Consider the following 12,584-nt stretch of genomic DNA (forward strand, 5'->3'; position numbering starts at 1 on the left):
GAGTTGAGATGACAAACTGTTGCAGTAGTACATTAAAGTAAATAAGTTCAAAGAGGCGTAACTCCTAGAAAAAAAATTGAATCGCAATTTCCCGTCAATATGCACAACTACATAGTATGTCCTTATTATCTGAAAAGGTTTCATGAAATTCTGTTGTGTGGTTTGAGAGGAGTTGTGATGACAAACTGTTGCAGTAGTACACTAAAGTAAATAAGTTCAAAGGGACGTAACTCCTAGAAAAAAATTTGAATCGCAATTTCCCGTCAATATGCACAACTACATAGTATGTCCTTATTAACTGAAAAGGTTTCATGAAATTCTGTTGTGTGGTTTGAGAGGAGTTGCGATGACAAACTGTTGCAGTAGAACACTAAAGTAAATAAGGTCAAAGGGGCGTAACTCCTAGAAAAAAAATTAAATCGCAATTTCCCGTCAATATGCACAACTACATAGTATGTCCTTTTTATCTGAAAATGTTTCGTGAAATTCTGTTGAGTGGTTTGAGAGGAGTTGCGATGACAAGAAACAGGACTGACGGACGGATGGACTGACGGATGGACGGACTGACAGATGGACGGACGGGTCAAAAACATTATACCCTCCACAACTCGTTGCGTGGGGTATAATTAAACTATAGGGGACCCTTTCTAGAGGTAGACATTTCCCCTCCCCATACAAAAGTATACACAGTGACATGCTTGTTTCTGACATAACAGATCCTTCCTGGAGGCAGATAACTCACCTCACAAGGTAAATATATACTCATGCAAGTATCTAACACGAAAGATCCTTCCTAGAGTAAGATAACTAACCTTGCCGGGTAAATGTATACTCATGCTATTATCTGACATGAGAAATCCTTCAGGAGGGAGACAACTCGACTCTCAAGGTAAATTTATACTCATGCTATTATCTGACATGAGAAATCCTTCAGGAGGGAGACAACTCGCCTCTCAAGGTAAATGAATACTCATGCTAGTATCTGACATGAGAAATCCTTCAGGAGGGAGACAACTCACCTCTCAAGGTAAATGTATACTCATGCTAGTATCTGACATGTATGAGAAATCCTTCAGGAGGGAGACAACTCGCTGCTCAAGGTAAATATATACTCATGCTAGTATCTGACATGAGAAATCCTTCATAGAGGCAGACACCATGCCTCTCAAGGTAAATGTATACTCATGCTAGAATCTAACATGATAAATCCTTCACAGGGGCAGATAACTTACCTTGCCAGGTAAATGTATTCTAATACAAGTATCTGACAAGAGAAATCCTTCATAAAGGCAGATAACTCACCTCCCCATGTTAATGCATACTCATGCTAGTATCTGACATGAGAAATCCTTCATAAGGGCAGATAACTCACCTAATCAGGTAAATGTATACTCATGCTTGTAATCTGACATGAGAAATCCTTCATCAGAGGAGATAACTCACCTCACCAGGTAAATGTATACTCATGCTTGTATCAGACATAGGAGATATGTTTTCCACCTCCCGGACTGGGGGTGGAAGAGGACCTCCATAGCCTACTGTTCTGTCTTCTTGATCTTTAAGTCTTTCATACTGAAATATATTATAATGATGAAAGAGAATAATTTTTATAAATCTTCAATCAAGGATCAAATAATAGAGGGTCAATACAACATCAATGTTTTTGACATGAACTAAATATATAAAAGTAAAACAGGGTTTTAAATAGTGAAAAAAAGTTCTAAACCATTGAAGTAAATAGTTGAACATGTTGAACAGGATTTCTATGCTGCAAACACTTGTAATAAGTGAACATGATGATAAGTTCACTAAATATAGGGAACAAAAAATAATTGAAAGTTATTTCATTATTTTAATCGAAAAATATTCATAAAATCTCACCTCTATCTGAAGATCTCTGACTTCAGGGTGTCTAGACAAGGGGAGACGACTCCTTGTTCTCCTTGGACTTCTGGGACTATCTCCAAGCTTTCTTTCTGTGTCTTCTAAATTGTCCAGAAGTAATTGTTCTTCCAAGTTTCTAATATCTCGTAACTTTTCCCTCTTGTCTTTAAAGGCTCTTAGTTGATTCACCTTGTTAAAGTGTATACAAAGCTTACTAAATAATTTGTTGACACTGTCGGGAACAGATATAGATAAAATTTTGAATTCACATGAAAATGTTCTTGTGAAGATCTTTTTTTCCCATTAACTTATTTCAAACCAATTTTCAATATATATTAACAAATTTAAAATTAAACATAAAACTAAAAGAAAATTTATTTTCTTAGCATAATTTCTAAATGATTTTTTTTTTTTTTTTAAATATTTTCAAAAATTATTTTCTATTACTTTGACATATTTAATTTTCCAAATCAATAATAAAACAATCAGATTGCATGCAAAAGTGCTGTTATTTCATAAGCTTTGTATATTCTTTCTAGCTAAGACTTTTACAATACAATACATGCAGTCTTATATAAAATGTATATAAATCAAAGAAAGTATTATTACAATAAACTTTCTTCAATACCTTATATATGTGTAATGAGAACAAAAAGGCGGTGGAACAGAAATTCTAAACTTTGAATTATTATTAAGTGTGAAGATGATCTAAATTTCGTTTGAGGAGAGTTAAAAAAGATCATAAATATCAACTCATTTTTATATCATAAAACATGATTTTTTTATCACAAATTAAAATATATATTTAGTAATTTTACATGGTACAATTATCATCATGATGAAACCAGATTGTCCCCATTCCATACAGTACTGAATATACTAATGAGTTTTATAAAACTCCTACAAACGTAGCATTCTATAATAGTTGACAAGACACAGCATTGTTGTTATTTACATTGTACAAGTAGCAGAAATAACACATAAGTGCACCGCAGAAACAGATTTTTTGTTACACATAATAGTCAACCTTTCAATATGAAAACCAAAAACTTTCAAAAATATAAATATTTTGTTCTTTTTTAGTACAAAATTGTACATGCAAAAACAAAAACTGTAAATAAACTAACAATTCAAGTAAATAAGGGTAAAAATTGCTACACTCATTTCTGATGTTAAATAAAATCCATTTCTGGTAAATAAAGCTTTGTGAATACAATATGTATCAACTACCATGCTGAGAACCAAATACCAACACACAGGCACTCACCTTCTTGCTGACTATTGCACTACCCTCTAAAGGCTGCAAGTACAGTATGCACAAAATATAAAGTTTGGTCTCTGGAGTTGAATTTGAATTTGAATTTCAAATACATGCAGCAGAGGGGTAATTATTAACAAGTTGCTATGAATATCTATGAATATTTTCATAGGTGCAGATTACCTTAGCTGTATTAGGCACAACTATTTGGAAATTTTGGTTCTCAATGCTCTTCAAATTTGTACTTGTTTGGCTTTATTACTATTTTGATATGAACGTCACTGATGAGTCTTATGTAGACTAAATGCATATCTGGCGTATTAAATTATAAGCCTAGTACCTTTAATAACTATTTAATTAAGTTAAAGCATGAATGTAACAGATTCAATGAGTGCAGGGAGGTAGAAACTTTTGATGCCAAACAATCAAATTGGTTTTTTTCTAGGGTGCACCTGCCTGACTTCGCTTCTGTTTTATTCGATTAGCATCTCACTACAGTCCTCATACCGAGTCATGGCAGCAAAACTTTACTGCTATTAGGGAAAGAACTTATTTCAAAAAGCAAATTTACAGTCAAACTCAATATGATATGTTAAGTTTGGTGTTGTTTGTTGTGACTTGTGTGATGATGAGTATAAATTTAACTGGAACTAAATGACCAGTGTTTCCGGATATTTATGTGGAAGAAAGGCATTATAGAAAGATCCATCAGATAAGGATACAAAGTGTAGATGTCTTTTATTACGATAAACAAAAAAAGACACAACAATCACATTATACGGTACCAACAGCTAAGTCTATTTAGCTAAAAATATTAAACATTTTTCTTCAGTCAATGCTATTTTTATCATCAAGAAGCTTCTATTCTAGTTTCATATCATTCCATGAAAGTTTGGCCAAGGAATAATCAGTTACTATACAAATCCTTAGTTTGACAGAGTTACTGATGTTTTAAAAAAAATATTTATTAGTTAAAACAGAGGGAAAAATCTAAATTTTGCTATACTGTATGTTGATATTTCTTCTTTTTTTATCATTACAAGGCTTCTTTTCAAGTTTCATAAAATTACATCATTCAAGATTTGACAAAGAAATGATGTTTAAAAAACTTCAACCACAAACTGAACCTAAATTTATTTTGATACTGTCAATGATGGAATGACTCAGCAGTCTTCACGCTGAGTGGCAGCCCAGGCAGCCTAGGCTTGTACAATTGCTCTTCGGCCTGTAAAAAATCATATCTACAGGCCAACAGAATCTAACTAAAAAATTTCAAAAATTGAGCACCGGGCCTGTAGATTTAGCAGTTCATCTTGAAGACTAGAATGTAGGATCACAGTATCATGCTAACACCAACCAAGTTAATTCTTTAATATGAATTATTGTTGTAAATAGATTCCATCAAGTTCACCTATAAAAGGCTGATTACTTTGTTCAGAATAATAATCCTAGATTGTCTTAATCTTAAAAAGAGTTATATTGAAAAACAAAATAAATACTATCAAAGTGTGTTGAATTAACTTAGATCAGTGAAAGATCATGAAAGCAATACATCTATCAGAAACAGGATTACCCAAAAGCAAACATACAGAAATGGGTAATCAAACTTAACCCCACTCTGTGTGACGGGGGTATTAAAAACAAAAACAAATAAAAGTACATTACCCTGTCGTCTGGTGACAATGGTCTCTGTCTTGGTGTGTCTGCTGAATATAGTCCTTTTCTTAACAATAAGTTATCTGGATCACCTAAACTTCCTCCAACACAAAACTTTCTTTTGTGTTTTTGTAAAAGTCCAACAGTTCCAAATGTCATGTGACAGTCTGAACACTTAAATGCATCCATTATTGTAATTAGATCAGCAACAACTGTTATAATCTGAGTGCATGATTATTCCACCTAAAAAATAACAAATCCATATAAATAACAATTGTTTCTTTCTAAATATATAAAAACTCATGGGCAGATCACCAACCCAGTAACGTCCACAAATAATGTGATATTTTTGCAACGTCAAAAAGCTTATATTGAGAAAAGAAGCATTTTTCTAGTGATTTTAATTTAAAGCTTGAAAACGAGTACATGGACCCTTTAAATTTTAAAAACGACATTTGACTTGATACTGTATGAAGATGAAATATTACAATTTTCATGAAGAAATCACTGATGAGGTTTTCTAAATAAGATAAATACTGTACATGTGGATTCATTATAATTGGTAAAATGTCAATTCTTGTGGATTCGTTGGTTAAGGCGAAACACAAACTCAACAGTTTTTTCGAGTATCATGAAAATTTAATAAAAATTCTTTTTTATTTTCATAGAATTGTTACATACATGAAGATATTCTGAATCTGTTAACAAAAATCTGAATGTGTTCGTTGGTAGAGGTGAAACACAAACTCAAATGTTAATCAAAATCCAAATGTTCTCTAGGCTTGTATGCAGACTTTGGGACACCACAAAATCAAATATCCACCAAAATACAATGTTTCCTCAAATCTTGAAAATTAATACCAACAAAACATAAATCAATTCAAAAGTTTACAGTAACAATTGCCAGTTTTTTCCAGTGTCATGAAAATTTAATAAAAAATCTTTATTTTCATAGAATTGATACATGGAGATATATATTCTGAATCTTTTAGCAAAAATCTGCATGTGTTACTCTTTTGAACAAAAATTAGGTCTTTTTAAAGAATAGAAATGTCCAAGAAATTGAAATTTTAGGTAAATGGTTAAGAATAAAAACTTCTAATAATTAATATAATTAATAGCACTAAAATATACAACATATTTTGCATTGAACTACATAAACATAAACCATAAATATATATTTTGAAAATTAGAATTTATATATATTTGGATTTTGTAAATCTTGTAATGTCAAATCAATTTTATTATTTATAGCAGTGTCAAAATGGGATTTTGTGTAAAAAAGATGGATTTAATTTTTAAAATATTTATTCAATATTTAATGTTATATATGTAATGTTAATGGTCAAATGTTTCAACAAATTATTCTTTATTTACAAATGGATTGCAAAGTTTCTCTCTCAAACATTGTGAAAATGTTAGCAATAACTTAATTTAAATGTGCAGGTCACAAATATTTCTTTCATGTCTTAACAATGTTTATATATATATTTCTTTCAAACATAAACATATACAGGATGGGACCTCAAGATGTTTGTTGTATAAATACATTACCAAGTTCAATTTCATTGAATATTTAAACTCTTCAAGAGTAAATAAAAATCACAAAATTAGTTCAGATGAAACTTATTCAAATTCATACATCCATGTATAAAGTCATAGCAACAATTCATTCTAGAATTATTACCATTTCTAAATGTGTATTGACTCCGTTCAGTTATGTGTATTTAGTATAGAAATCATAGTAAATGTTCTTTTCTATATCGATGTATGAACTTGAATGCACACCTTTGTTCCCCCATAATAAAAACACAAAGGTGAAAGGATTCATATATTATATGTCTGAAATCAATTGACGATAGTATATATAAGAAATCTTACACTTTTATAGGCATATATAATGCTCTATGATGTCATATGAATTTGTCTCAACATGAAACATACAAAAAACTTTGAAACATTCATCTTTAACAAGCACACTGGTTTTTATTCCTTTCAAGTACTTTTAAATATTCAAATTTTAAAAAAAATCAGTATAACTTAGATTACACATCAAAGAGACATTATCTCCAACTGAGAATTTAGTTTAACTTAGGTTCACCAACAGTCTATCATATAAAGCTACTTGGGCTCTATAAAGATATACCTTTTATTTATATATATTTTATCCATTCCTTTTTTTTTCAAATGCAGGATGTCTTGTTAACTAAGTTATATAGTTTTGAACGAAAAATGTTTATATGTCTATGTGAAATATGACTTTCAAGATTTATCAGACTTTTTGATAACAAAAAAGTTAAAAACAATTTAACAAGGAACTATTTAACCTGTCTACATTAATTTTGTAAATTGGGTTAGTTTTCATCTTTCATTTCATATGCATTTTCAGAAGCAATCAAATTTATTCAAAATTTAAATAATTCCTTGTTTAAATTAAATTTGGGCTTCATCAACAAGTCTACTGGTCATCTCTTTGTTTAAAACATTGCATGGTTTAAAACTGGACATCAGCCATAATCCCATGAAAAGATAACAAAATGGTGCATTAAGTGTACTTGTTTCCCCAAAGATTCCTATAGTTATCAATAGTGATGTTTTGAGAATCACTATAGTTTTATCCCAAAAATGGATTTTTTTTTAACAAGATATACAAATATTAGACTGTTGGTTTTCCTGTTCAAATGGTTTTACACTAGTCATTTTTGGGGCCCTTTAAAGCTTGATGTATGTTTGAGCCAAGGCTCCTAGTTCAGTGTTGAAGGCTGTCCTTTGACCTATAATGGTTTACTCTTATAAATTGTGACTTGAATGGAGAGCTGTCTCATTTGCACTCGTACCACATCTTCTAATAATATGTCTGTTAACCTACCAATACAAGGTTTCTATGGTAAAAAAAAATGTGTAGCATTTCAAGCTGCTAGCATCGAACACTTGAAAATAATAACAATCTGATGACATTCCCCTAAAATTCCATTATATTGACAAAAGTCTTGACAATGTGTAAGCAAAACAAACAGACATAATAGATACTAACTTAGTCAAGTTAGTGGTTTCACTTATCAACAACATTGACCATACACTAACTAGTATTCCAGTAAATCAAGACAAAAGACTTTCACATTCATGCCTTTCTTGAACATTTAAAATGTGATAAATTAATGTTAATGTTATTGGGTCACAGTATGAGTTGATGGTTTATTGATACCATTTACCTAGGGCTGTGGACAACCAGAATAATTCATTCAAAAATTTATAAAAAAAATGAAATGGGTCTACAATCATGATATTGGTTGATCCCTCAATGATACACACATTGAGCAGGAAGTTGTCAATATAAAAATTAATATAGGCTTCAACGAAAACAATTTTATTTGGACTAGCTATGATCTTACCACTGTACCTGTAAACAAATGTAACCAGAGAGCATGGTTCTTCTTATAAAAATATCTGGTCTCCACCTCTGTGTTACAAGGCAGCATGTTTATCAAATTAGCTGAAGAAGTACTTCCCTAGCTTAACCGCTAACAGCTGGCTAAGTATTTACTACAGATAACTAAGGAAGAAATCCTGTCACACTTCCCCCATCTCTAGAGTCCTTATACTCTTGTTTGTCATATTGGAGTCTTCATTAAACGGTCTTTAGAACTGAGGGAGTCAGACCCGTGTCAGGCAAGGTTATGATGGTGTTTTTTACATACATAATTGAAATCTAATGTTCTATTATTCATATATATTGTATTGTATTATTTTGTATTTCATTGTATTACATTGTATTGAAAAAAATTATTGTTTGATTGTATTGCTTGACCCTCGTGGGTGTAATTTTGCAATAAAGATTATGTAAATGTATCTTCATTTTTATATTTAAACTTCCCTGGCAAGGCAATTCTAACTGGGGCCTTGAGGGTTTTTATTGTTGAGCGCCAATGTAACCTGAGTCTGGCAGAGAGCATGATTCTAGTCATCTCATCTAAGGACTCAAACCTAGGACCTCTGTGATACAAGGCAGTTTGTATACCGACTGAGCTAAAGAAATTCTTCAATAGCTCTACCACTTATGAGGGTAGTAAACATAAACTTTATACGGGCACTTTCATGACGTATAACAGTAAAAATTCTTACCAAATGATGTTAACGGTAATTTTTAGTGCATCACGTTAAAATGTTCACTTTCTTTTAGACGATAAAAAAATCAGCTGAATTCGACAGATCTTGCTATTTGTTTTCCCAAAAATAAAGGTAACGATAATTATTTGAGACATCTGATGAATCATGATAAGGATATTTTGACGGTAAAATTTTAACCAATTTGACGCTAACAGAAGCTGAAAATGACTATTTGACGCCTGACAGAATATTACCACCCTCACTTATGCATGTTATGGCTGTGCAAGTCATAATATAAAAAAGAAAAGGTGGTATGATTTCCAATGAGACAACTGTCCACAAAAGACCAAAATGACACAGACATTAACAACTATAGGTCACCGTACAGCCTTCAACAATGAGCAAAGCCCATAACGGAGAGTCAGCAGATAAGACAATGTAAAACAAATTTTAGTGTGGAGTTTCCTGTTTAAAAGCGAAATATCTAAATAAAAAAAAGGACAGGTATTACCAAATAAATTTGATTTATTTAAAGTAAGTTCCTTGGGGTAAATTTCAACAGTTTATTGAGAGAATTCTTGATTATTTCATAAAAAATATCATTAAGATAACGGTATTAAAGTGTTGTTGAATTTATCAATTAAATGCAATTTAGACGAGTCTTTACTGAGTTTAGTCTGACATAAAAACTTTGATTTGTACAGTACAAAAACAAGTCTCCTATTAAAGGGGCACAATTAGCGCCCATGGGGATATCTACAACGGGGTCTCATTAGGGGGTTCCGATCCCGAATCCTGCTTACTGTTTTGTCAGATTCCTGTATCCCGCTTACACTATGTACGTAAGCAATTCTCATTTTTTTGTTATTTCCCAGGTCCCCCAAGACATCATTTCCCGTTTTCACAACAATAATTTTACTTTCACGTGTCAAGCTTACAAAAAATCTGCAATCCCGCATCAGGCTTATACCTCAACTTTGTTGCCGAAATGTACATAAATATTATATACTATAGGGAAGCAATCCTGTCAGCAGCTGATAACATGTGCTACGAAGTATTGTATGAGAGAACACATGTCCTTACTGATGAATTTGACTGAATTTGTTAACAGAGCTCTATAAACCTTAACTTTTATAATATTTTTAAAACTTTTAAAAGATTTTAGTGTTGCATTGGCAAGTTAAAAAGTCTTTCGTGAATGAGAGAATGAGACTGGAAATTTTTTCCCATCATTTTAACTTTGAAATGATAATCTACAAGTTACTTACCTGAATTTGAAAAGAAATGTCAGCGTGTAAATCAACTAGTTAAATTACTATTGTACTACAATATCATGTCATCTTTCTACTTTCGAACGCCAGATTACTATTAAAACGACGCGCGCAGCTTTCGTTTTTGTTGTAACCGCGGAGACGTTGACATTTCCGGTGTAAACAAATACACGTGCTTGGTCAAAGGGAGACGAATCCTTTCGACAGCAAGTAGTGTAGTAGCCTGGGATCCAGCCCAATCTAGCCGCGTATAGATATACTGACAAGATTAGCCAGGACCCCAGGCTAGTAGTGTAGTGCAATGACAGTCGGTTTTTAATAAAATTTAGATACACGATTTATGATTACCGTTAATATTTTTAGACTTTAATTAGATATAGGAATTTGTGGTGTGAGTGCCAATGAGACAACTCTCCATCCAAATAACAATTTAAAAATTAAACCATAATAGGTTAAAGTACGGCCTTCAACACGGAGCCTTGGCTCACACCGAACAACAAGCTATAAAGGGCCCCAAAATTACTAGTGTAAAACCATTCAAACGGGAAAACAAACGGTCTAATCTATATAAACAAAATATGAATAAAAAAAATCTACCTTTATTTAATTCAATATTTTATTGGAAAGAGGCGTGATCCAAATACAGACAATTATAATTATAATATTAAAACAACATATAAATGAAATAAAGATTCATGTAACAAGTCATGAGCCAATTCTATGTATACAAATACATATATATGCTGCTGACACAGGATGAGTCATGGACATGTTTAATTTCTACTTTCTTTTTGGCTAATTATTATATATTTAATTGATCCAACTTTTTGTGTACTATACATATGTGGATATCTATTTTTCTTTTTGGGCTGCTTGTTTGTTATCTATATCAACCACACTTGCAATAAAATGCATTAGTATTAAAAAAAAACTACATACTATATATTCTTTATCTACATATTCTTTAAGAACTTAAATAGTTCTCGTTTAACTTTTTTTTTTATCTCATTGTTTGTATTGTATTATGAAAAAATTATTGATGTTGTAATGTTTATGCCCTTTGGGGCCCATAATTGGAAAATAAAATATCTTATCTTATCTTATCTTATCATTATAGACTGATATTGATACCATAGACTTATATTTCAGTATTTTTATAGATTTTCATATATTTACTTAAAACACACAATATAAGATATTTATATATATATATATATATGCACAAACTACTGTAAAAGATTATTATCTGATGAAACGGTATGGTGGTCTCTCAAATCAAGAGCTTCTTCAATATACATACAAATAGATTTTAATTCCTTTTCAGACATAGGATTAAACATCTTGGTAAAATTTTCATCCAAATTATTTGAATTAATATCATCAATTTTATATTTAGATCTAATTTTTTTATATTAACTAGTCATAGTGCATATATATAATGACTTTGTAGTATACTATTCCCAAATATAAATTGTAAGGAAATTCATTATTTTTTTTAGGTAAAATATCATTTAGATATAGGAAGATGTGGTGTAAGTGCCAATGAGACAACTCTCCATCCAAATAACAATTTATAAAAGTAAACCATTATAGGTCAATGTACGGCCTTCAACACAGAGCCTTGGCTCACAACGAACAAAAAGCTATTAAGGGCCCCAAAATTTATACTAGTGTAAAACCATTCAAACAGGAAAACCAATGGGCTTATCTATATAAAAAACGAGAAATACATGTAAATTACATAACAACGACAACTACTGTACATCAGATTCCTGACTTAGGACAGGTGCAAACATTTGCAGCATGATTAAACGTTTTAATGGTACCAAACTTTCTCCCTTTTTCCCGAAACAATAGCATAACATCACAACATACAAAAAACAACATGATAAAATATCAATTGGAAGGCTAAACTCAATCAAAAAGCGTAAATTAACATACTATGAATGAATGAATTTGATCTGCATAAAAGAAATTGTCAAAATTAAAAAAAAAAAATCTTCTCCCTTCTCAATCCCTAAATAGATTTTTTTATAAGTGAAAACAACTTGTGCATTTCATGCTTTGTCTGGAATATTTTACCAGCTAAAGCTGTATAAATTACACAAGATAATAAGAGCTTGACATGATGTTGACAAATCTATGAAACAATCACCACAATTATTTGTACACTTAAATCTAAACTGTAATTGAACTGCTCCTCTGGGGGTCTAAATAATTTTGTTTGTTATTGTTGAAAACCTTACATTGGTCTTGTTACTCTTGGTTTTTTTTTATGTGTTAAAGTTGAAGGGTTGCTCCGAGCTTTCAGCTGTACATTGATATTAACCATTCTCAACCTGGAAATCATGGATGCAGCTAGTCTGGCAAAACAGCTCTTGGACGTCAGACTAATCTTGGACTAGGTT

The 12,584-nt window shown here is 31.4% G+C and overlaps 1 protein-coding gene across 5 annotated transcripts in view; it reads right to left on the bottom strand.

Annotated features, from left to right (window-relative positions):
• Positions 1-10,325, bottom strand: part of LOC134692134 (uncharacterized) — a 56,595-nt gene extending 46,270 nt beyond the window's left edge. For 3 of the 5 annotated variants that reach the window (XM_063552573.1, XM_063552564.1, XM_063552596.1), the window contains exons 1-5: positions 10,174-10,325; positions 4,808-5,041; positions 3,152-3,184; positions 1,882-2,073; positions 1,444-1,572 (exon numbers count right to left, since the gene is read on the bottom strand). In XM_063552573.1, the coding sequence (XP_063408643.1) occupies positions 1,444-1,572; positions 1,882-2,073; positions 3,152-3,184; positions 4,808-4,987 (534 nt within the window). In that variant the 5' untranslated portion in view covers positions 4,988-5,041; positions 10,174-10,325. The remainder of the gene's footprint in view (positions 1-1,443; positions 1,573-1,881; positions 2,074-3,151; positions 3,185-4,807; positions 5,042-10,173) is intronic. The other 2 variants (XM_063552583.1, XM_063552590.1) reach the window with 2 other exon arrangements.
• Positions 10,326-12,584: the final 2,259 nt, after the last annotated feature.

Source organism: Mytilus trossulus, chromosome 1 (genome assembly GCF_036588685.1).
Source record: "Mytilus trossulus isolate FHL-02 chromosome 1, PNRI_Mtr1.1.1.hap1, whole genome shotgun sequence".
NCBI classification, from domain to species: domain Eukaryota; kingdom Metazoa; phylum Mollusca; class Bivalvia; order Mytilida; family Mytilidae; genus Mytilus; species Mytilus trossulus.